The following is a 27,403-nucleotide window of genomic DNA, read 5'->3' as shown; positions in this document are numbered from 1 at the left end:
GTGCCAGCCCCTATGCAAATTATTTTTATTGGTTTATTTATTTGAAAAGAAGAGAGAGAGAGAGAAAGAGACAAAGTGATTCTTCCCATCTTGTGATTCACTCCCAGATAACCTACAAGATCCAGAGTGGGGTGATGGCAAGGATGGGAGCCAAGAACTCAATCCATTTCTCCCATATGGGTGGCAGGCACCCAACTACTTGAGTCATCACCTGCTTCCTCCCAGGGTGCGCATTTATACAAAGCTGGAATTGGGAACAGAACTGGAACTTCAACCCAAGGATTCTAACATTGGATCTGGGAGATCTAATGGTAAAAAAAAAAAACAGCTATGCTAAATATCTGTAACAGATTCCAGAATTTCTCATATGTAATAAGAAGAGATGGTGTCAAGGACAATTTAAGTTACCAGTTTAGTGAATAAAATAAACACTGAAAGCTGCAAGTGAATCATTTATGTAATAGATGGATTATCAACATGTCTGTCAACTTCATCTCCTATCTTGATGGACTTGAGACAGGAAGTTTTGAACAAGGTTCAATTTATTGAATGAATTTGTTTGACCAGTAAGGAAGTGGTCAGTGACAATGAGCAGGATTAGGGAGTAAGGTTGCTTAATGGTAGAGGTTTCAGAAAAGATTGGTTCATTTATCTGAAAAAGTTGCAGAGGGAGACATATACACCCACACCCACACACCTACAACACCCTCCCCACATACATACACATACATACATGGGGGAGGAGGGAGGAAAGGAGAGAGAGAGAGAGAGAGAGAGAGAAAACAAACAAACAAACAAACAAAAAAAAAAACAAAAAAAAAAACTTCCACCTTCTGGTTCACTCCCCGGATGGCTACAATGGCCAGCATTGCATCAGGACAAAGATGGGATCCAGGATCTTCTTCTGGGTCTTCTGCATGGGTGGCAGGGGCTGAAGCACTTGGGCCGCCCTCCACTGCTTTTCCCAGTCCATTAGCAGGGAGCTGGTTTGGAAGTGGAGCAGCCAGGACACAAACTGGTACCCGTATGGGATGCCAGCTTTGCAGGTGGTGGCTTAACCTGCTACGCTACAACATCAGCCCCAAAAGAGATGGTTGTATTTTGTGATGGCAGAACAATGGTTTTTCTTGAGTAGCTAAGCAATGTCAACACACCTTGTTAATTGGAGCATGGCCTTGTGTTTGGGAAAACAGATTTCCATTTGAGAGGACTGCAGGGAGAGCAATGTATTTTAGAAAAAAAGTTAGGATGTATTCTAAGCTAGGAGACATCTTTAAATGAGTTGAAATATTAATGAAAATTATCCTGGAATGAGCTGGGCAAACTAAACGGGAGGCCGTGTGGAAAGGTGTAATCAGCATTATTCAAAAGAATAAAAATAGAAAGATGATAGGAAGGTAATTATTTAAAGAGATATATATTTTTGACAGTAACAAGATACCAAGGGATGAGTCATAATAAAATTAGATTGGCCTCAGTAATTTATTGAACACTTCACAGCCTTCTTTAGATCTTTTTTTGCCAATCGCCACGTAGACAATTGGGATGAAATACTGAAACTTCCTGGTGCTTAACTTCTTAATTTTTATTTCAGTTGAGGTTATAAACAGATACATAGTCTCATGTCTGCCTCCGTAAAAGTTGACAAACTGACTCCCCAGTAAAGCAAAGGAAATAAAGAAAATAATACTGCTAACATAGGATGACATTTTAAAAGTATGAGAATACTTCACAAAGTTCATGGAAAATGTAATTTATAGATAAATATTTTGGTGCAAAATATTAAATCCATATATTTTTTCCTAACATGTATTTTGTATGAAATTTTATGTTAAAAAACTGTTTATAATTTCAAAATTTTCATCTCAAAAATAAACTTAATATCATATCTATGAGCTTTTAATTTTTATTTTAATTTTTAATTAGTTTTTAACAGATTTGATGTGATTTGTAGATACAGATCTAACAAACTAATGATATTCACCCCCATCCTCTATTCTTCTTCCTTTCTGTTTAAATTTTTCAGTTTTCAAGATAACTTATTTAAAATCACATTACAGCAAAAGGCTTAATACTTCACTAGATAAGAACTGTAGCAAGTAAAAAGCAAAAAGACTCTAATTTATTGGGAGTATAGACAACAGCTATAAACAAAAACCATTTTACAATTATATAGTAAATTTAAAAGTAATTATAGATCACTAACACTATAGTAGCATAACATTGTTTTTGTTTTTAAAGATTTATTTATTTATTTGAAAGAATTACACAGAAAGAGAGGCAGAGAGAGAGAGAGAGAGAAAGGTTTTCCATCTTTGGTTCACTCCCCAGTTGATGTCAATGGCTAGATCTGTGCTGATCTGAAGCCAGGAGCTAGGAACCTCCTCAGTCTCCCATGTGAGTGCAGAGACCCAAGGCCTTGGGGCATCTTTGACTGCTTTCCCAGGCCATAGCAGAGAGCTGGATCAGAAGTAGAGCAGCCAGGTCTCGAACTGCCACCCATAAAGAATGCTGGCACCACAGGCAGTGACCTTACCTGCTACACTACAGTGTTGGTCCCAGCATTACATTCTTAACCATTGATTTCACAAAGGTGTAAAATAATGTTTTATAAAACCATATTTGCAATAATACTGATATGTGCAGACATATCTAATGTTTTCTTTCTTATTTTTTATAATTTTAGCTCCCACATAAAAGGGAGAACATGCAGTATTTGTCTGGAATGGCTTATTTCACTCAACATGATAACCTCCAGTTGCACTCATTTTCTGCAAATGGTAGAATTTTATTCTTTTTTTATAACTGAATAATATTCTATTTTATATGTAAACAACAATTTCTTTATCCATTCATCTAATGATGGATACCTGGGTTGATTTCAAATTTTGGCTATTGTTTACAGTGCTATTATAAACATGGTGTTCTATGTATCTCTTTGATGCATTGTGTTCGTGTCTTTTGGAGATTAACCCAGTAGTAGCATTACTGCATCATATGGCAAGTCTGTTTGTAGTTTTTAAAGTAATGTCCACACTGTTTTCCAAAGGGGCTGCACTAATTGAAGTTCCTAAAAACAGTGTATATATGTTTTTCTTTCTTGATTTCTCTTTCTGTGAGTTCATCATTAGAACACAAAGAAGCTACTTTGTGTGTGTGTGTGTTTTGCAACCTACAAATTTGCAGAATTGGTTTATCAATTTGAACAACGTATTTATTGAGAGTTTAGGTTTTGCCATGTACAACATCATGTCATGTGCAAACATGGATAATTTGACTTCCTGTTTGCCAAATATGATACCCTTTATTTCTTTCTCCTCCTGAATTTCTCTTGCTAAAACTTCCAATACTATATTGAATGAAGAGCAGTGAAAGTAGACGTCCTTGTCTTGTTCCAGATCTGAGAGGGAAATGCATTCAGGTTTTTCCAATTCAGTATGATATTGGCTGTAGGTTTTTGAGATATAGCCTTTATAATTTTGAAAAATGGCCCTTCCATTCCTAATTTGTGGAGTTTTTCTTTTTTTAATCATAAAGGGCTGTTGAATCTTACCAAGTGCTTGCTCCATATCTACTGAGATGGCCATAAGGTTTTTGGTCTTTATTCTATTGATGTGGTTTATGACATTTATTGATTTTCAGTTCTTGGATGTATGACTTTTTATGTGATTTTGGATTTGATTTGCTAGTATGTTGTTGAGAATCTTTGCATCTATGTTCATTAAGTATATAGGTCTATAGTGTTCTTTTCATGTTGTCACCTTTTGAACCACCCATGTTAAATACTCATCCATGTGTGTATTTAATATTTAGAAATGTGATTTTGATGTACTTTTATATTTTAAGCTTGTTATCTAGAGTTTTTAACTATTTTAAACCATAAGCAACTTTAAAAAACACTGAAAAGTACAAAGAGATCAACTCAATAAACATCTATGTAACCTTAAAACCAGAATTCAAAAGTATAAATAATTTCTAAATTTGCTTTTTATCATTTGTTAAAGGAAGGAAAACTTGTTGACTTGTCTATTGGAGAAAACAAATTTTTTTTGAGTTTTTTTTTTAATTTTTATTTAATGAATATAAATTTCCAAAGTACAGCTTATGGATTACAATGGCTTCCCCCCCATAACATCCCTCCAACCCGCAACCCTCCCCTTATCCACTCCCTCTCCCCTTCCATTCACATCAAGATTCATTTTCATTTCTCTTTATATACAGAAGATCAGTTTAGCATACATTCAGTAAAGATTTCAACAGTTTGCTCCCACACAGAAACATAAAGTGAAAAATACTGTTTGAGTACTAGTTATAGCATTAAATCTCAATGTACAGCACACTAAGGACAAAGATCCTACATGAGGAATAAGTGCACAGTGACTCCTGTTGTTGACTTGACAAATTGACACTCTTGTTTATGGCATCAGTAATCACCCTAGGCTCTTGTCATGAGCTGCCAAGGCTATGGAAGCCCCCTGAGTTCACCGACTCTGATCATATTTAGACAAGGCCATGGTCAAAGTGGAAGTTCTCTCCTCCCTTCAGAGAATGGTACCTCCTTATTTGATGACCCGTTCTTTCCACTGGGATCTCACTCACGGAGATCTTTCCTTTAGGTTTTTTTTTTTTTTTTTTTTTTTTTTTTTTTTTTTTTTTTTTTTTTTTCCCAGAGTGTGTTGACTTTCCATGCCTGAAATACTCTCATGGGCATTTCAGCTGGATCCGAATGCCTTAAGGGCTGATTCTGAGGCCAGAGTGCTGTTTAGGACATCTGTCGTTCCACGGGTCTGCTGTGTATCTCACTTCCCATGTTGGATCGTTCTCTCCCTTTTTGATTCTATCAGCTAGTATTTGCAGACACTATTCTTGTTTCTGTGATCCCTTTGGTTCTTAGTCCTATCATTATGATCAATTGTGAACAGAAATTGATCACTGGGACTAGTGAGATGGCATTGGTACATACCACCTTGATGGGATTGAATTGGAATCCCCTGGTATGTTTCTAACTCTGCCGTTTGAGGTAAGTCAGCTTGAGCATGTCCTGAATTGCACATCTCTTCCCTCTCTTATTCCCACTCTTACATTTGACAGTGATCACTTTTCAGTTAAGTTTCAGCACTTAAGAAGAATTGTGTATTGATTACAGTATTCAACCAAAAGTATTAAGTAGAACAAACAAAAAAAATACTAAGAGGGATAACATATCAAGTTGCTCATCAACAGTCAGGGTGAGGGCTGATCAAGTCACTGTTTCTCCTAGTGTTCATTTCACTTTAACAGGTTTCCTTTTTGGTGCTCAGTTAGTTGTCACCTATCAAGGAGAACAAGTGGTATTTGTCCCTTTGGGATTGGCTTATTTCACTCAGCATAATGTTTTCCAAATTCCTAACAGGGATCACTTTTCAGTTAAAATTTAAACACCTAAGAATAACTGTGTGTTAATTACAGAGTTCAACCAATGGTACTAGAACAAAAAAAATACTAAAATGGATAAAGTATTACATTGTACATCAACCGTCAGGACAAGAGCTGACATACTATAATAACTCTAGGAATCTATTTATATTTTTTTATCTACTAAGGAGCTTCACACATTATCAGTATATTAAATTTGTATCAAATCACTTTTTTCTAACTTGGGCTCTATGGTTAATCGCTTTATATCCAGGGCCATAAACAAACATTTTTCTGGACATATCTTGACTTCTTACATGGATTTCCAGGTGTTGATAAAAGGCCACAGTGTGTTGTCTGTCATCTCTTCTAATATGGTCCATAACTTGTTTATGTTATTAAGTATTTCTAGGCCGGTGCCACGGATCAGTAGGCTAATCCTCCGCTTTGCGGCACTGGCGCACCGGGTTCTAGTCCCAGTCGGGGTGCCGGATTCTGTCCCGGTTGCCCCTCTTCCAGGCCAGCTCTCTGCTGTGGCCAGGGAGTGCAGTGGAGAAGTACCTGGCTCATGGCTTCGGATCAGCGCGGTGCGCCGGCGGCAGTGCGCTGGCCGTGGTGGCCATTGGAGGGTGGACCAACGGCAAAGGAAGATCTTTCTCTCTGTCTCTCTCTCTCTCACTGTCCACTCTGCCTGTCTTAAAAAAAAAGACTCAGTATGAGTTCAAAACAAAACAAAACAGAAGTATTTCTAGTTGCTCTCTTTTTCTTTTTCTTGAAAAAAAAAAAAAAAAACAGAGACTATGTTGTGTCAGATTGTCTAGGAATGAATTACACTATTTGAAAGCAATCAGTGGAGATCTCTCTCTCACTCTCTCTCTCCCTTCCCTCCCTCTTTGCCTCACTCCATCTTAACATAGGCTGTTATAAAACTAAAATGTTTTGTTTTAGGAATAGACAATTTTTAGTGTGGGAAGAGTTATCTAGGGTAAAAGTAGTATTTTTGAATCCAAAATTTTCTAAATTTAAGTAATATCTCATTTAGTTTCTAAAATTGCAACTGAATGATACACCCAAATTTTCTCATTTTCACTCTCTTCTCCTATAAAATTAAGATGAAGAGAGTTGGATCTAGCATTGTGGAATGGCAGGTAATGCCACCACCTGCAGCAACAGCATCTGATATGCGTGCTGATTTCAATCCCATCTGCTCTACTCCCAATCCTGCTTTCCTGGGAAAGGCAGCAGAAGATGGCCCAAGTGCTTGGGCCCCTGCACCCACGTAGGAGACCTGGATAAAGCTCTTTGCTACAGCCTGGCCTGGTGCTGGCCATTGTGGACACTTGGCTAGTGAACTAGTGAATGAATGATCTCACTCACTCACTCACTCACTCACTTTCTCTGTAACTCTGTAACTCTCTCTTTCAGAGTAACAAGTAAATCTTTAAAAAGAGAAGAGAGCTGTGTCACTGAAATTTTATGGTTAAAGTTACTGCTCTTTTTCTTAAATTATTGGTAAGGATATACAACTGGCTATTTTTGTAAACTTGTTGCCTAGCAAATCATTGCTAAAACAATATTTAAAAGTTGACTTTCCTTAAGTATTTGCATGTATACTGTCCTATATTGTGACTATGATACAGATCTTGAAAGCTATGCTATCCTTTAAAAAGAAAAAGCTAGATTGTTTAATTTTTGATATATAGTACAGTTTTTCCTTCTTTTTATTTATTGTATACAAATTTCATGTATTTCATATATACAGATTTAGAAACATAGTGATACTTCTGACCCTACCTTCCCATCTGCCCACGCTCCAACCATTCTTCTTCCTCCCTCTCCTATTGCCACTCTTATTTTTTACAAAGATCTACATTCAGTTTATACTCATAAGACTAGCCCTACACTAAGTAAAGAGTTCAACAAATAGTATGAAGAACAAAACACTGTTCTTCAACAGTAGAGGCAAGGGCTGTAATCTCAAAATTTTCATTTTACTTCAATACATTACATTCTAATACTCTATTAGGCTTAAAACCTGCAAATTGTTCTTAGTAGAAGAACTGATCTTTGAACAGATCACTAACTTATCTAATACACAAAACACATTGGTGTGGACACTTGATGCAGCACATAAGATACCTCGTAGGATGCCTGCATCCCCAGTTAGAGCCTTGGTTTGAGTCCTGGCTCTCTTCTAGCATCTCCTCTCGATGTCTACTCCAGGAGTCAGCAGGCCAAGGCTCAAGTATTCAATGCCCTGATACCCACATGGGAGACCTTGATTGAGTTCCACACTCCTGGCTTCATCCTGGCCCAGCCATAGCTATTACAGGCATTTGAGGAGTGAGCCAGTAGTTGAGATCTCTCTCCCTCTTTCTCTCCCCCCCTCCACAAATACATGCTTTAAAAACAAATAGATAAAAATGAAAAAAAAAACTAAAAATGAATAAAATATATAAAAATGGAAAAAAAGCCTTCTCAGAGGCCCCATATTCCCACATGAATAACTGAAAAATTTGTCATTTAGCACAAGGATTAAGAATTTACATCAAATTAATTATTTACATATAATAAATAACTATCCGTAAAACAGACTTAAGCATGAAATTTGAGGGAAAAAAGTAAAGGTTTGAGCTAAACCACTACCTTCCTTCTAAATTCAGTGTAGATTCAATCATTTTGGTAGATATTATATCTATAAAAATGTATGTAGAAAAATTTTAGAACCTTTTATAAACTGTATGAAGTTAATAAATTTTAACAAGAAATAAGAATAAAAATTATATGGTAATTGTATTTTATTTTCGTCAAGTACCTTTTATTTTAGGAATATAAACTTCACAAATTTTATAAATATAACATTAAGAATACAGTGATTCTTCCCACCATACCTGCCCTCCAACCCACACTCTCTGTCCTCTTCCTCCCTCTCCTATTTCCATTTTTATTTTTTACTAAGATCTATTTTTAATTAGCTTTATACACATATGTTTATATTGAGTAAAGAATTCAACAGATAGTTTTAAAAAAATCTGTTCCTCAACAGTGGAGACAAGAGCTGTTTTTTCATGTGTCTGTTGGCCATTGGGATTTCCTCTTTTGAAAAATACCTGTTTAAAGCCTTTGCCCATTTCTAAATTGGGTTGCTTGTTTTGTTGTTGTTGAGTTTCTTGATCTCTTTATATATTCTGTTTATTAATCCTTCATCAGTTGCATAGTTTGCAAATATTTTCTCCCATTCTGTTGGGTTGCCTTCTCACTTTGCTAAGTCTTTCTTTTACAGTGCAGAAGCTTCGCAATTTGACGTAATGCCATTTGTCATTTTTGACTTTGCTGCTGCCTCTTAGGTCTTTTCCAGTAATTCTTTGCTTATGCCAATGTCTTGCAGGGTTTCCCCAATGTTCTCTAATAATTTGATGATGTTGGGTCATAGATTTAGGTCTTTAATCCATTTTGAGTAGATTTTTGTGTAAGATGTAAGGTAGGGGTCATGCTCCATACTTTGCATGTGGAGATTCAGTTTTCCCAGCACTGTTGTTGAAGAGACTCTCCTTGCTCCAGGCATTGATTTTGGCTCCTTTATCAAAGATAAGTTGGTTGTAGATGCATGGGTTCATTTCTGGTTTCCATTCTGTTCCACTGGTCTATCCATCCTTTGTGCTAACAGTACCAGGATGTTTTGATTATACGTTCCCTGTAGTATGTCTTGAAATCTGGCATTGTGATGCCTTTGGCTTTGTTTTTGTTTTATAAGATTTCTTTAGCAATTCAGGGTCTCCTGCATTTTGATATGAATTTCAGCATCACTGTTTTCTATATCTGAGAAGAATGCCCTTGGTATTTTGATTGGTATTTCATTGAGTTTCTAAATTGCTTTTGGTAATATGAGCATTTTGATTACATTAATTCTTCCAATTCATGAACATGGAAGATTTTCACATATTTTTTGTGTCTTCTATTTCTTCCTTTAATGTTTTACAATTCTCATGATAGAGATATTTGACATCCTTGGTTAAATTAATTCAAGGTATTTGGTTTTTTGTAGCTATTGTGAATGGGTTTGATCTTTAAAGTTCTTTCTCAACCATGACATTGTCTTTGTATAAAAAGGCTCTTGATGTTTATGTGTTGATTTGGTATCCTGACACTTTACTCAACTCTTCTATGAAATCCAGTAGTCTCTTATTGGAGTATTTTGTATCCCCTACATATAGAATCATGTCACCTGAAGTAGGGATAATTTCTGCTTCTTCCTTCCCAATTTGTATCACTTTGAATTCTTTTTGTTGCCTAATGGCTCTCACTAAAACTTCCAGGACTGTGTTGAATAGCAGTGGAGAAAGTGGGCATCTTTGGTTGTAGATCTCAGTGGGAATGCTTCCAACTTCTCCCCATTAAATAGTATCCTGGCCAGGGGTTTGTCATAAATTGCATTGATTGTGTTAAGGAGTGTTCCTTCTATGCCCAGTTTGCTTAAAGTTTTCATCATGAAAAGATGTTATTTTTTTCAAATGCTTTCTGTGTACCTACTGAGATAAACTTATGGTTTTTGTTATTCAATTCCTTAATGTGATGTATTACATTGATTGGTGAATGTTGAACTGTCATTCCTGCATACTTGTGATAAATCCCACTTGGTCCAGCTGAATGATCTTTATGATGTGTTGTTGGATTAGATTGGATAGTATTTTGTTGAGAATTTTTGTGTCTATGTTCATCAGGGAAATTGGTCTGTAGTTCTCTTTCTCTGTTGTATCTTTTTCAGGTTTAAGTATTAGGGTGACCCTGGCTTCATAGAAGGAGATTGGGATGATTACCTACCTTTCAGTTTTTTTTGAATAACTTGAGAAGAAATGGAGTTAGTTCTCTTAAATGTCTGGTAGAATTTAGCAGTGAAGCAATCCTGTCCTGGGCTTTTCTTTGCTGGAAGGATCTTTATTACTGGCTCAGTTTCCATCTTAGTTGGTTATTGTTTACGTTTTCTATGTCTTCATGTCTCAATTTAGGTAGGTTGTATATGTCCAGGAATCTATCCAATTCTGGGTTTTCTGATTTGTTGGCATACAGCTCTTTGTAGTAATTTTGATAATTCTTTTTATTTTTGTGATGTCTGTTATTAGGTTTCCTTTTCCATTTCTAATTTTATTGATTTCAGTCTTCTCTCTCTTTTTTTGGTTATTTGGGTCAATGGTGCATCAGTTGTGATTATTTTTTCAAAAACACAGCTTTTTGTTTCACTGATAATTTGTATATTTTTGTTTCAATATTCTTTATTTTATAATTTTAATTATTTCTTTTCTCCTTACTTGTTTTGGGTTTGGTTTGCTGTTTTTCTAGGTCCTTGAGATGCAGTGATACCTCATTTTTGGTGCCCTTCCAATTTCTTGATGTAGGTCCCAATTGTTATAGTTTTGCTCTTAACACTGCTTTGGCTGTATCCCGCAAGTTTTGATATGGTATATTGTCATCTTCATTTGTTTCCAGAAATTTTCTTGATTTTTTTTTTTATTTCTTCGATGACCCATTATTCATTCAGGAGAATATTGTTCAGTCTCGATGTGTTTACATGTGTTCTAGAGATTCGTGGGATGTTGATTTCTAGCTTCATTCCGTTGTGGTCAGAGAAGATACATGGTAAGATTTTGTTGTTGTTGTTGTTTTTGTTTTTTGTTTTTTAATTTGCTGAGACTTGCTTTATGGCCTAGCATGAGGTCTATCTTGCATTGGTGAGAAGAATGTGTATTCTGCATCTGTGGGATGAAAAGTTTTGTAGATATATGTGACGTCCATTTGGTGTATAGTGTTGAATAACTCTGTTGTTTCTTTGCTGATTTTCTGTAAAGTTGATCTTTCCATTGCTGAAAGTGGAGTATTGAAATCTCCCATTACTATTGTATTGGAATGTCTCTATTTAGATCCATTAACATTTCTTTTGAATAGCCAGGTGCCCTGTAATTAGGTGCATGTACAGTTATTATAGTCACATCTTTCTGTTGGATTGATCTGTGCCCTTCTTTGTCTCTTTTAAGAGTTTTTGTGTTAAAATATATTTTGTGTAATACTAGGATGACTACATGAGCTCTTTTTTGGTTTCTGTTAGCATGGGATGTCTTCTCCATCCTCTCACTTTTAGTCTGTGTGTATCTTTGTTGGTTAGATGTGTTTCTTGTGGGCAGCAAATAGATGGGTTTTGGTTTTTATTCTGTATCTTCTAATGGGAGCGTTGAGGCCATTTACATTCAAGGTGACTATTGATAAGTAATGACTTGGCCCTGCTATTTATCCATAAATATTCCTCTTGTTTAGTTTGGATTTGCTTTGTAATGTTATTGGGAAATTTTCAGCTGCTTTCATAGTGATGACCATTTTTCAATGTTTCTGTGTGTAGCACATCCTTATCCATCTTTGTAAAGCTGGACAATTGGTGACAAATTCTTTCCATTACTGTTTGTTCTAGAAAGTCTTTATTTCACCTTCAGTCATCATTGAGAGCTTTGTGGTGTACAGTATTCCGGGTTGACCATTTCTTTCTCTTAAGATTTGGAATATATATCGTGTATAGGGTTTCTGATGAGAGGTCAACTATGAGTCTAATTGGAGATCTCTGAAAATAATATGGCATTTCTCTCGTGCCCATTCTAGAATCTTTTCTTTATGTTTTACTGCAGAAAATTTGACTACAATTTGTCTTGGTGAAGATCTATTCTGCTAATGTCTGTTAGGTGTTCTGTGTGCTTCCTGTACTTGGATGTCCCTTTCTTTCTCCAAATTAGGGAAGTTTTTGGTAACTATGTCACTAAAAAGGCCTTCTAATCCACTGTCTGTTTCCAAGCCTTCAGGAACTCCTAATACCCGTATGTTGGGTCGTTTGATAATATCCCATAAATATCCAGTACTTTTTTTTTTTTTTTTTTTTTAGTTTTCTAATTTCTTCTTTTTTTTTGGGGGGGGGGGAGGAGGAGTGGTCTGATTGTAAAATTTCCAGGGGTTTATCTTCTAACTTAGATATTTTTCTTCTGCCTGTGTTCTTAAGGCTTTCCACCCTATTTTTAATTTTTTGTACTAAATTATTCATTTCCAGTATTTGTTTTTATTTCACTGTAAAATCTGAATTTCATGGGAAAAATTTTCATTCAGGTCATGTATGGATTACTTTAGTTTGTGAATTTGCTTCTGATTACTTCTAAGTAATTCCATTACTAGCAATTTTTTGAATTCCACATCTGACATTTCTTGAATTTCTTACTCTTCACATTCTAGTATTGCAGTGTTGTGTTCTTTGGGGGCATCATGTTGTCTTCCTTATTCTTGAATTGCTGTGTTTATTTTTAGGCATTTGTGGTGATACTTTTTTTTTTTTTTCCTGTGATGGCTTTTATCTTTGGACTATGCCTCTTTTTTTTTTTTTTTTTTTTTTTAAATCAGAGGGGAGTTTAATCTGCTCTGTTGGTGTATTTTCACACTCACATCCTCTCCTCAAAGGACAGCAATGCCTGGTCCCTAGCCCTAGTTCATACAGTGTTTTGACTATGTTATGACAAGAACCACGCAAAGAATCCACAGTCCCTAGTGTGAACACAGATCCTGCAGCAGTGACCCTCAGCAGGAAATCAGGGAACTCTGCCCATGTGGAGCTGCCCACAGTGAGTGCCCAAAGTCCCAGCCACACCCTATGCCCTCTCACACAACCACTTTATTTAACAATTATGAACGTAAAATCTGTATGTAATCTGGCTATATAAAATCTGTTATAATGAGCACATTGCCAGAAACTAAGTTCATAATATCTTAGAGTCCCTGACAACTGCTCTCAGTCATTCAGAGGCCAGTCTTTTGAAAAGACAAAGGCTTCAATATCACTCACCAGCCAGAAGGCAGGAGAGCATGTCCCAGTCTGCCTCTTGATTATTGGGTGTAAGGAAAAGCTTATAGATTAGGGAGTAGAAAGCTGGTATGTGGAAATGCCAGGCATGGCTTGGAATTAAGCCATTGTTGTAAAATGGACTTTTAATTCCATGTCCCTTCTGAAAGGACTATGCTAAACTTACATCAAGTGTTTCCTTGGCTTTGCTGGTTATATTTTACTTGTTTTGCACGTGGCTATTGTATGGTATCGGCTCAGGGTTCGCCCTGAACATGCATAGTGTGACCTGAAAAGGAGAAGCTTGAAAAAAAAAAAAAAAAACTTAAAAGAATTGTCAGGTGTAATTTGAAAGCATAATATGGTACAACTTTCAGGAAGAGACTGAGGAAGCCTAGCAGAAATTTTTGTATTAGGACATCAAGTGGGAAATCTAGTAAGAGGGCAGTCTGGTATCCATAGTTTTCAGGAAGTTTCTTTACAAACTTACCAAAAGTTGCTGTGAATTTTTCAACTGCCATCCGTGATGTGGGTCTTGGGAATGTTACTTAATCCAAGCTTCATTTCCCTCAATGTGTTTTCATCAAAACTAAGTGGAATCCTGTCTGTGAACCACTTAGGACAGGTCTTCATACTAATAAACATCCATTACTATTATAATTATTATTACCATTATTACAAACTGGAGAGAAATATAACAGCACCATTGCCTGTAATTCAGGAGGGTATTTGCTCTCATGAATTTTGTACATTCAGCACCTCCCAACCAACAATTAGCGTGACTGTTTTGCTAAACCGTGGTTAGGGTGCTTATGAGAGGTTAGATAAGGTGAACAGAGGCAAGCAAGCCTCTGAATGGAAGGAAAAAGACTTCTGAAAACCCTGTTTCATGGCTCTGAGGATCATAGCATATACATACAGGGAAACTTTCTGCTGAATGAGAAGAAGTGCTGAAAACATTTGTAATGCAACATTAATTTGTGGAGATTATCTTAGAGTAAGTAATGTTTCCTGACAAGAGAATTATATAGGTCTTTGTATATATGAATATAGGAGGCATGCATAAGCGAATTATTTTATATATATGTATACACACATACATAACATATATATGTCTCTATATGTGTATGTGTATATGCCCGTGTATATGTGTGTACATATGCACACAATTTCTTCACCTTCATTGTAAAGATATTCCACTGAAATAGTAGCTTACCTATATGCCTAAGTAATGATCTTATTTGGTCATAATATTTTCATTTTATCATTGCCTATTATAATCAAACATGTTCAAACTTTTTTTTTTATCTTGAGATAGATGAGTTGGGGTAAAATAAAGGAGAAATATCATTCGTTTAATACTTACAATATCTTCACTTACTTGGCCTTCTTTTGATAGACATGCATAATACCTACTGACAGTACTGGTAATACCATGGATAAATGAAAAAAATGCTATAAACCTCTGTATTTATGCATAGTTGTACCCAGTGCAACAAATGTGTATGCACAGTGCATTCTTAGAATTAAATTAAAAACCCCACCTGTGAATATTAGCATCTGAAAAAGAGGATATGTGATGATTTAACAATTTTGAGTAGCTCTGAAAAATTGTAAATCCTACTGTGACCAATAAATTGCTCCAACGTTTCTTTTTTTTCTTTTAAACTAAAATTGTTGAACTTCTAAAGCAAAGAAAGTAATTTTAAAAATATTGTTTTTATATCTTTTTAGAAGATTTATTTATTAGAATTACAGAGAGAGGTACACACAGACACACACAGAGAGAGAGAGAGAAAGAGAGGGAGAGAAAGAGAAAGAGGGAGAGAATCTTCCATCTACTGGTTCACTCCTCAAATGGCCACAACCTTAGTTGAGCCAATCTGAAGCCATAAGCCAGGAGCTTCTTCCAGGTTTCCCATGCAGGTACAGGGACCGAAGGACTTGGCCATCTTCTACTGCTTTCTCAGGCCATTACAGAGAGCTGGATTGGAAGTGGTAGCAGCCAGGACTCAAACGGGTGCCCATAAAGGATGCAGGTGCTGCAGGCCAGTGCTTTAACTCACTATGCCACAGTGCTGGCCCCTGTTTTATTTATCTTTAAAAGGTAGAGTGACAGAGAAAGAATGAAAGACAAGATCTTCCATCTGCTGGGTCACTCCTAACTGGGCATGACAGCTGGAGCTGGGCCAGGGCAGTTCCTGGAGCTTCATTCAGGAGTTGAGCAAACATCCGCTCCGTTCCCGGGATCATTCACAGGGCACTTGATTAGAAACAGAGCAACTGAGACTCAAACTAGTGCTGTGAGATGGGATGCTAGCATCACAGGCCACTGTGCCAGGACATCAGCGTGAGAAAGTAAATTCTACATAAGAACAGTGACTTAACTTTATGAGACTGATGCGCTGCCTACTGCGCTAAGGAGGCAGACTCTAATAATCACTTAACCTTAAATCCTTCATGGCTTATTACAAGTGAATGTGATGTGCCAATTACCAAAGTAGCACTAGTTACATGTATAAACATTCACACAATCATATGCTGTGATATATGCAGATACATATATATATATTTTTATCATTGCAAATATATCAATGCTTCATAAGGAAAATGCTTGAAATGAAACTAACATGATAAGAAAGGATTAGTTACAACCTTTAAACCAGAAAAACTCAGCTCCTGTCTCACCCCTAGTAGCTTTGAGCTCTATAATTTGGAACAAATTGCTATACCTCTTTTAAATACAGTTTCTGAAAACTGAAAAGGCTTGTATATTCCATCTGTAAATTTCCATTCAGTCCTTTCAGCTATGAACTTGTGAAAACCACGTGATTTCCTATCTCTATTTTCTTATCAAGCCACCTGAATTCTGCTATGGTCTGATTCACCATATAATAAATTTCTACTGTTCTGCCATCAAATGGTTTGTGAAAGAAAAAAAAAAAAAACAAAGTTACCTTGACTTTAATGACTTTCTCTGTTTTGAAGAAAGGTTGATTGGATGGATAGGTGGATGAGTGGGTGATGCATTAATGCATTCAGATAAAGAGAAGTAAACAGGAAACTCAGAATTAAGGGAGACAGAGAAGAGGCTGGAGCTGTGAGATAGTGGGCTAAGCCTCTGCCTTTGATGTTGGCATCCCATATGCATGCAGGTTTGTGTCCCAGCTGTCCCTCTACCCCAGTTCTCTGCTTCTGGCCTGGGAAAGCAGTAAATGATGATCCAACTGCTTGGGCCCCTGCATACCTATGTGGGAGACCCAGAAAAAGCTCCTGGCTCCTGGTTTCACGTTGGTCCAGCTCTGGCCGTTGTGGCCATTTGGGGTTTGAACCAGCGGATGAAAGACCCTTCTCTCTGTATCTCTACCTCTCAAATAAACAAATAATATTTTTAAAAAGAGGAAAGACATCAGAAGATTCAATTAATGGGGAGACTTTGATTAATTGGCTAACACACGAATGGGACATCTATCCCCTGACCTGTAACTAAGTGTGGTTTCAATCCTTGGCTCTGGCTCCTGTTGCCAGATCCATGCTAACACAGACCATGGAAAGCAGCAGTGATGGCTGAAGTGATCTGAGGTCCTGTCACCTACATGGGAGACCTGGACTTAAGATCACAGAACTTGGCACCAGTCTGGTATGTCTGAGTCATTGCAGGGAAGTGGAGAGTGAGCCAGCACATGAGGCCTCCCTCTGTCTATCTGCCTCTCAAAAAAATTTATTTAAAAGAATATTATTAAAGATTCACTGCCTATAGTACCTTTGCTGACTTTACATGTTTTTTTTTTTTAATTACATTTCATAAAGAATGTATATGTTAGACAAATTTAAATGAGTAAAGAGTTTGAACTCTGGGACTGAAAAAATATGAACCATTTTTTATTGTATTTGCAACTGTGAAATTGGACTGAGCATTTTCTGGGCAGGTGTTTCATATGTGTCTTTTCAGATGATATAGGTTTACTCATAAGTTGTGAAAGGGTAACGTGGGTGTGTTGATGCTTGCTTTCAATTTAGAAGCATATCTTTTAAAAGGTATATGATATGTTATTTATGTAAAATGAGTACATTTCTTCAAATAACTCTGTAGACTATATGTAGAAACATTTCTTTAAGATGTGTCAAAACCTTTCTCCACATTTTTAGGTGAAATTCTAAGTTAGATTAAGACTTTTTCTTTGCACTGTTATCATACCAGCTAAACAATGTTCCCTCCACTTGACTCCTACATGTATAAAACAAAGATATAATTTAAATATTTAAACTAAAAATGCAGCATGATTAAAATATTAGTGAATAACTTAGGACTTCTGGATTAATGGTAATACTTGTGATTATAAATTCACATGCATGTATATTTGCAAGCCTACTATTCTTTCAATTTATATTTGGTTATAACTTACATTTTACTTCTATATCTGAATATATGTATCATATTTTATAAGATTACATTGAATTAATGTAAGAAATGATGAGTCAGTGTTCCTCTAGTATTTGATATATGTAGGCTTACTTGTAGATATTCTAGGTATAAAAAGAGTTTCTGTGGACCAGGAAATGATAACAAGTTAGTGAGGTAAGACATACACTCATGGGAGAGGCAACACCATGAACAGGGTAATGAGGGGGAAAGATTTAGGGTGTTTTGAGAAATTTTGAGTCCATTGAGTTCATGATCTTATATTTGATAGGTATATTTGCTATTGTGATTTTACATCAAATTTTATTGTTGAATATTTTAAACAAAATATATAAATATATATACTAAGCATAATTTTAATTTTTTATTTTATTTAAGATGTGCAAATTTCATGTATTTCATATGTACATGTTTAGGAACATAGTGATATTTCTCACACTACCCTCCTTCCAGCCCTAGCTCCCATCTTTCATCCTCCTTCCTCTCTTATTACTTCTCTTAATTTTTATACTGATCTACTTTCAGCTTACAATATTGGCATAAGATTAAGCCAATACTAAGAGTTCAACAAATAATAAGAACTAAGCATAGTTTTTTAAAACAAAATGTTTCTTTTTATTTTATTTGAAAAGCAGAGATAGAGAAAGTGGGTGAGACAGACTTTCCATCGGATGCTTCACTGCCCAAATACTGTGATAGGTGTGTTTGGATCAAGCCAAAGTCAGGAGCCCAGACCTCAATCTAGGTCTCCAATATGGATAGCAGGGACCTAAGTACACGAGCCATCATCTGCTGTGCATCAGCAGGAAACTGGAATTAGAAGTAGAGCTGGGAGTCAGGCCCAGTCACTCCTTTGTGGGATGCAGACATCACAAGCTGTGTTTTCACTACTGCATCAAACTCTCAGCAATCATAAAAACTCTCAACCCCAATCATAAATCTGTCTTGCTTACAGAAGACATTTTGATTGTCATTAAACATTTTTGTGAAGTATGTATTGTGTGGATAGACACATGTCTTCTAAAGCATATTTTAATAGAAATACTATAGTTTTTAGTTATCATTTGCATGGCTCTGAATCACATAAGGATTTATTAATTTCAATGGGCATAGCTGCATTAATAATTTATGTGACACTTTGCAACAATTGAAAATTAAGACATCAGCATTGTTTTCATATACTGTAAACTCTTATATTTTAACAATTAGATTTTTGTTGGCCTTTGCCTAAGTTTGGTGTTCGTTTATGTATTTGACAATTTGCCTTTAAGTCACATGACAGTTTTACACAGCAGCATAATGAATCCATAAACTTATAAGGAAAAAACCTATATTAAAATTTGAGAAGATAAGTAAACATGATATATATTTGCATTTTAAATCTATATGTCACTATCATTTTATATGAATTTGATATAACCTTCTGCCCCTTCTGTGGGAGGAGCCTGTCACCATCTGGTGATGGAAATGACTAATTAGGGATTGGTGTCTTAGGAATATTTAGGATGTGTTCTTTTATGCTTTGTTACTCGGCATTCTTCCCTCCAGTGTGTCCACTGGAGATGTAGATGAAAGATAATCTGTTGATCAAATACTGTGTGTGAGGGTGGGAGGGAGGGGAGAGGAAGTAGTGGAATGCTTTATTTCATCTTGACAAGAAGTCTGTTCACTCCAAATTTTTATAAAATAAGACTGAGCACACATTAATAAGAATACCTGGGAAGGAACTCTGGGCTATGTCATCATGTTAGCTATAGAGTTACGAATGTTGACAATCAGAATTAATGGTAAAACTAGTCTTCAAACATTACTTTATACTTTGTGTGTCTGTATAGGTGCAAACTGTTGAAATTTTTACTTAGTACAGAGTTGATCTTCTGTATAAAAAAGATAATTAAAGATGAATCTTAATGATGAATGGGATAGGAGAGGGAGTAGAAGGTGGGATGGTTTGGGGCTGGGAGGGCGGGTATGGAGGGGAGAACCACTATAATCCAAAAGTTGTACTTACAAAATTTATATTTATTAAATAAAAGCTTTCTAGGAAATTTGACATTAGATTAGACTGATAATAAGTGGTTATAACACAAAAGGTAAAGAGATGGTATTTTTGTGACTGTTGGAAATGCAGGAAGTAGGAAAGGATCTTCTTTCCTGAGATTCTTCAGTTGGAACTCAAGGTTGTTCTCAGAACACTTGTGTTTAGCTAAAAAATGCTGCATGCACACCCTTGGTAAAAAGCCAAATTTAAGATGGGTTGTTATCTGAAGAGAAAAGGAAATAAATATCTGGGATTTTAAGCGTTGGCTGAGATTTCCTGTTCTTTGGCTGTGCTGTTTGCAATAAGATAAACTGTTTCTTCTGTACACTTTCTTGCTGTTTGCAGAAAGATGAACTGTTTCTTTTGTGCATCTCCTTTCAGTATATCTTAATTTAGCCAGAAATGACTAATTTGCTATCATTGTTGCAGGTTTTTACCATTTATTAAACCAGGTTTAAAGTTTAAGGCAATATTAAGTGTTCTGTCAGGTAATAGTAAAATGTTTCCATTAAAAATATATTACCAATACTGAGTAGAAGTCAATAACATCACCTGCTATAAAACAAGGTTGAACAGAAACTCTTCTTTTAAAATACCTATTTAGAATCCAGGACAAGATGAAACATCTCACTATAAATGCATATTGCTTCTTTCTGAACAGATATTTAGATTATCTGGCTTGAAATTAAAAGGTTATTTCAACTCCAATTGTAGGAAAATCCTATCATACTTCCTAACGAATTGCTAAAGAAAGTCATGTATCCAAATCAGATAGTATTACATTTTAATGTAATGATTAATCTAAATAAGAATTATCAACTAGAAAGTGGCTTAAATTAGCAAGATAAATATTTTCACAAAATCTTAATTTCAGTAGAATACTCTAAGGTACAAAAATGACAGGATAGATATAAAATTTACAACTATTGTACACATTTGATTATATTAACAAAATATTGTTATTTTGAGTAATAAATATATAGTAGCATAATTATAAGTGATAAATCAATATGTGAGTTTTAAGAATGCATCATCCAATTCTTTCATGCGTTTAGCCATATGCAGATATTCAAAATACATAGGAAATGGAAGAAAAGGGTTTGAGGACATTGGTCAAAATATTTGTATAATTCATGGAAACATAAAGAACAATGATAAAAGAAAGCTGGTTAACACAGTAAACATGATAGATACTCTCTTCCTTCTTAGCAAAAATTAACAATCATCTTCCCATGGTGAGGACATCTCTGGGTAGAGATGTTAATTGCAACCTGCCACATTGCCAGAACTCAACATGGTTTATCATGGATTGATTCTAATAATATTTCATATCCTGATCTGTTTTCACTAAAAGGCTTGGGTTAGTCACAGATGTTTAAAATCAATTAAATTGGTAAATGTAAAAATGTCTTTCTATACAGATATTTAGATGCATTTCTTAATGTGTGTCCATATATATATATATATTTCATAGATATGTGCATGCACACAGTATTGCTTTAAATATGCATGCACAGTATCTATTTTGTAATTATGCATGTAAAATATTTTCCTGTATGCACACTATTTTGTCGTGATAAGCATACAGTAAAATGTATATACTTGACAAGAAATACACTAGGAAGATGGGCAATTTAGCCTAACAGTTAAGATGCCAGTTAATATGCTTAAATCCCATATTGGGGTGCCCAGGTTCTATTCCTAGCGCCACTCCAGATACTAGCTTCCTGCCAGTGAGAACCCTGGGAGGCAGCAGTGATGATGATTGAAAGAGTTGGCTCTCTGGCACCCAGGGTTAACCCGTGCTGAATTCCTGGCTCCTCATTTCAACCCAGTCCTGGCTGTTGCAAGCATTGGGGAGCAAACAGGCAAATTGGAGATCTCTATTATATGTCTCTCTGCCTCTCATATAAATAAATATAAAGAATATTATGTGCTCATGGAAAGTTATGTATATGTGTATGTATATAGACAATATTTTTTATCACGTTCTACACGCTGGAATATAAGTTTCCTTTTGTCTGGAGAGATTTCATTCAGTTCATCTCAGAAAATAAAAGTATATTGGCTCAAATGTTTATAATTCATTCATAAACAATTTTATAATGCATGTCTACCTAAAGCTGAAAGAGTCAGAATAATGCAAGTAAACCTTGCATAGCCCTGTTGGAGAGTCCCCCAGATCTGCAATAAACTCAAGATCCCCATAAAATTCTTTTATTTCTCATAGGGACACTCTTGGATGGCAATACCCTACAATGATTCAAAACAGTGATATTAGAATCAGGAGGAGGCCAGGCCTCTGGCCCCTGTTGTGAGATGTTATGCATTTTTCTTGGACTGAACTTTAATTTACATCACTATAGATGTTTGGTACTCTATACACCACATTGTTTTTAAGGAAAGATCAAATGAGATTCTACATTGTGAAAAATTAATGTGAAATATTAACCAATGTTTCAATTACAGTATTTTCTTATTAATGTATATTTTTAAGGCATAATATTTTTATTTTTATATTCATATGCAAAGGACAATAATTACTACAAACAAGCAAACTAGAAGATCTATCACTTTTCATGGTTTTGTATGCATCTCCATGTGTATGTGTGATAGTACCTGGTGATTTTTCAATATACATTTCAGAGTTATTGCTTCCATAACTTTAAATTTTTAGCCTTTTGCTTACTTCTCTAACAACTACCATTTTACTCTGCTTTTGTGACCTCAACTGTGTTTTTAAAGTTGTGTTTATTTTATTTATTTAAAGGAGATAGAGATGGGGGTGGAAAAACAGAGAAAGAGAGAGAGAGGGAGAGAGAGAGAGAGAGATGGAGAGACAGAGTTGGAGAGATGGAAATCGCCCTTCCACTGGTTCACTCTACAAATGCTCCAGAGCAGCCCGGGCTCAGCTGGCTGAAGTCAGGGACACAAAACTCAATTTGAACCTCCTGTGTGGGTGACAGGCAATCAATTACTTGAGCCATTACCTGCTACATGCAGGAAGATGGAATTGGAAGTGTAGCTGGGACCAAACTCAGGCACTCTGAAGTGGGATTGGGCATCCAAAGCAGCAGCCAACTGATGCACCAAGCACTACCCCTGAGCTTAACTTTTAGATTTCACACAGATGTGAGATTTTTTGCAATATTTTTCATTCTGTGACTTATTTATTTCAATTAACCTAATCTCCCTCAGGGTTTATCCATTATGTGAATCACAGTGCATACAAAGGAAAGAGGAAGAAACGACTAGCATTTATTGAGAATTTATTTAATTACAGCTTATGTAGATGACCTTAACACATACAATAACTCTTATAACTCTTACAGATTTATATTGCTACTTTTAGACTTTATAGATGGTGAAGATAAGGCTTAAAGCTTGAGTACTGAAGCTGGCACTTTGGTGTAGTGGGCTAAGACTCCACCTGTGATTAAGACATCTCATATGGGTGCCCATTCATGTCTGGCTGCTCCACTTCTGATCCAGCTCTCCACTATGGCCTGGGGAAGCAGTAGAAGATGGCCCAAGTCCTTGAGACCCTTCACCTGCTTGGGAGACCTGGAAGAAGCTTCTGGCTTGAGATCACCCAGCTCTAACTGTGGCAGCCATTTGGGGAGTGAACCAGTGGAAGGAAGATCTCTCTTTTCCTTCTATCTGTCTGTACCTCTACTTCTCAAAAACTAAATAAAATCTTAAAAAAAAAAAAACCTTGAGAACCATGTTCAAGGTCATGTATTTATACTTAATAAATGATACTCAGGAGTTGAAACCAAATAGTTTGCTCTATATTTTAACCTTTTATTTAATGAATATAAATTTCATGGGTACATCTTTAGGATTATAGTGATTCTTTCCACTATACCTGGCCACCCCCCACACTCCCTCCCCACCTCTTCCTCACTCTCCCATTCCCAGTCCCATTCCCTATTTAGATTCATTTTCGATTAACTTTATGCATGGAAGACCAACTCTGAACTAACTAAAGATAACTATTTGCACACTCGCACACACGAAGTATAAAATCTGATTAAGAGCAAGTTTTACAGTTAAATCTCATAGTACAACTCATTTAGGACAGAGGTCCTGCATGGGAAGTAAGTGCACATTGACTCTTGTTGTTAATTTAACAAGTAGCACTCTTTGGTATGACATCGGTGATCACCTGAAGTTCTTGACATGGGCTGTCAAGGCTATGGAAGCCTTTTGATCCCACAGTCTCCATCAGTATTTAGGCAGGGCCATAAGCAAAGTGGAAGTTCTCTCCTCCCTTCAGAGAAAAGTACATCCTTTTTTGTTGGCCTCTTCTTTCCACTGGGGTCTCATTCATGTAGGATTTATTTTTTATTTTTTTTTTTTTTTGCCACAGTGTCTTGGCTTTCAATGCCTGAAATGCTCTCATGGGCTTTTCAGTCATACCAGAGTACCTTACAATTTTTAAATGTGTTTTTAAAGCCAATGTCATTCTATGAGTATGCTTTGTGGACTGTTTCCCATGTTGGAACATTCTCTTTTTTTAATTCTATTATTATCAGACACTTGATCTTTTAGATGACCCCTTTATCACTTAATCCTATCTATATGATCACTTTAACACTTAATATGATCACTTTAACATTTAAGGTGGCATTTTTACCACCCAGCTTACTGGAATTATGGTCCCATGGAAGTTTTAAACTGTATGCTCTGTAGTAAGTCTATAGAAACATATGCAGAATTATGCAATTTTATAGCTATAAACTTCCTCCTCCCTCTCTTATTCCCACTCTTATTTTTAACCAATATCTATTTTTTCATTTGACTTTATGGATATATGATTAAGTTTATGTTGGTGAAGAGTTCAACCAATGGTATTAAGAAAGAAAACAAAATGATAGTAATAAAACTCTTCCTCATCAGACACAACAAGGACAAGTGCTGATCAAGTCATTGCTGTTCAAAGTGTCAATTTCACTTTTTCATGTTTCTTTTAGGTGTTCTGTTGGTTCTCACAGATCAGGGAGAACATATGCTATTTGTCCCTTTGGAACTGGCTTATTTCACTAATTATTATATTTTCTAGATTCATCCATTTTGTTGCAGATTATCGGATTTCATTTGTTTAACCACTGTGTAGTATTCCATGAAGTACATATCCCATAATTTCTTTATCCAGTTTTCAGTTGACAGGCATTTAGGTTGGTTCCATGTCTTAGCAATTATGAATTGAGCTATAATTAATATGGGACTACAGATAGCTCTTTTATTTGCTGATTTCATTTCTGTGGGTAAGTTCACAGGAGTAGGATGGCTGGGTCATTTGATGGGATTATATTCAGATTTTTAAATTATCTCCAAACTATTTTACATAGTGGTTTACATTCCTTCCAACAGTGGAGTAGGGTACCTTTGTTTGCACATCCTCACTATCATTTGTTGTTTATTGATATCTGCATGAAAGCCATTCTAATGGCGGTGAGGTGAAACCTCCTTGTAGTTTTGATTTGCATTTCTCTGATGGCTAGTGATCCTGAACATTTTTTCATGTGTCTGTTGGCCATTTGATTTCCTCTTCTGAAAAAATGTCTGTTTAAGTCTTTTGTCCATTTTTTAGCTGGGTCATTTTGTTATGTAGTTTCTTAATCTCTTTATATATTCTAGTTATTAATCCTTTATCAGTTAGATAGTTTGCAAATAATTTCTTCCATTCTGTAGGTTGCTTCTTCATTTTCCTGACTGTATCTTTTGCAGTACAGAAGCTTCTCAATTTGATGTAACCCCATTTGTTGATTTTGGCTTTGCTTGTGCCTCTGGAGTCTTTTTCAGGATTTCTTTGCCTATACCAATGTCTTGCAGGGTTTCCCCAGTTCTAATGTTTTGATGGTATCAGATTGTAGATTTAGGTCTTTAATCCATTTTAATGGATTTTTTTAGTAAGGTGTAAGGTAGCAGTCTTGCTATATACTTCTGCATGTGGAAACCCAGTTTACTCAGCACCATTTGTTGAAGAGACTGTCCTTTCTCCAGGGATGGGCTTTTGCTCTTTGGTTGACTATAAGTTGATTGAAGATGGTTGAATTGATTTCTGGCATTTCTATTCTGTTCCAATTTTCTATCCATCTGTTTTTGTACCAGTACCAGGCTGTTTTGATTATAACTGCCTTGTAGTATGTCTTGAAGTTGGGTATTGTGATGTCTCTAGCTTTGTTTTTGTGGTATAAGATTGTTTTAGCAAATAGTTTGTTTTTATTACTGATGAGTTTGACTAATACCTTGCTGACAAATCATCAATAAAAGTTAGTTACAACAATTATTACATATTTTTCTTAATAGTGACAAATGCCAAAGTATCTAGTAGGACTTATCTTAGCTCTTTGGGAAACATTTTTCCATCCCCCTGCCCAGACACATTTAATTTCTAAATTTTCTATTAAAATGTATTAAATATTATAGTTATTTCTTTGAAAGGCAGAGAAAGAGACAGACCTGCTAACTGCTCTTTCAATCTTCAGACGTGCAGTAGCTGGGGCTGAGCCAGGTCAAAGCCATGAGGCAGGAAGCCCGGGTTTTCCACCTGGCTGGCAGGAGCCTGACTTCTTCCTCTAGTAATGCTGCCTCCCAGGATCACATAAGCAGGAAGCTGAATTGAGAGCAGAGCTGGGACTCAAACCCAGGCACTCCAATATGGGATGCATGTGTCCCAGCTAGCAGCGGAACTGCTGAAGCAACATGCCTTCCCCTATAAGTATTACTGGATTTACTACTGAAAAACACAGCAAACATCTTCAAAAAAGAAAGAAAGAAAAGAGGAAGGGGATTAGTAGAAAAAGCATTTGAGATCATAAGTTCAATTCCTACATAATCTGTAAATAGATGCTCAGAAAATTTCCCAAGTTTTATCTCCCAGTTATTTAGAAAAAAATCTTCAAGCAATGAATTCCTAAAGATCTAATGATCTAAGACATCCAATGTATCAACCACTTTGTCCTGCAAAATCTTTTCGTTCCTATTATATTGTCTTTCCCCTGCACTCCCTGCAGTAACGCTTTGATGTGCTATTCATCATTTCCATTTGGAAGAAGAAACTATGTTCCTGCTCAGCCATCATACTGCTTCCAGTACAGTGTGTTTCAGTAATAAATAAAGTGCATGCTTTAAGTGAAAGTATACGTTTTTCAAATACATTAGTCTCTTTGGCATATTTCCAGAGGGTGTGCCAGATAATTTATGTTATTGTTTAATGGCAACATTCACTTCTTTCTAGGAGCAATTTTTGATGAATCTGCCAAAAAGGATGATGAGGTGTTTCGCACAGCAGTTGGTGACCTCAACCAGAATGAGGAGATCTTACAGACTGAAAAAATCACATTTTCAGTGACATTTGTGGATGGCAACAACCCTTTTCAAGCAGTTCAAGAAGGTAAGACCCATCAGCAGTCTACAATGCATTTACTTTTTTTTTACTCATTTCAAATGACAGTAAATTAGAGTTATCAAAAATTGTTAAAAGGACATATATGTGTTGCTGCTAATTGGGCTTTGCTTTACTTTGGGAGTGCTGTTTTATAGATGTTGGACCTTATTCCTCTTTTGAAAGGGCAAAGTATAGAGTATTACTATTTTTACTGAGTTGCAAAGTGAATCGTTATAATAACAATCTTTGCAATTGTTTTTATGAATTCAGTGTAATTGAAATATTCCT

At 35.9% G+C, this 27,403-nt stretch overlaps 1 protein-coding gene across 3 annotated transcripts in view; it reads left to right on the top strand.

The window, feature by feature from the left end:
* The window catches only part of GRID2 (glutamate ionotropic receptor delta type subunit 2), a 1,616,513-nt gene that overhangs the window by 284,337 nt on the left and 1,304,773 nt on the right, over nt 1–27,403 (top strand). For all 3 annotated transcript variants that reach the window (XM_051819556.2, XM_051819557.2, XM_002716957.5), the window contains exon 2: nt 26,966–27,121. In XM_051819556.2, coding sequence (XP_051675516.1) covers nt 26,966–27,121 — 156 coding nt within the window. The remainder of the gene's footprint in view (nt 1–26,965; nt 27,122–27,403) is intronic.

The sequence above is a fragment of the Oryctolagus cuniculus genome, chromosome 8 (assembly GCF_964237555.1).
Source record: "Oryctolagus cuniculus chromosome 8, mOryCun1.1, whole genome shotgun sequence".
NCBI classification, from domain to species: Eukaryota; Metazoa; Chordata; class Mammalia; order Lagomorpha; family Leporidae; genus Oryctolagus; species Oryctolagus cuniculus.
This window is presented reverse-complemented; position numbering and strand designations above follow the sequence as displayed.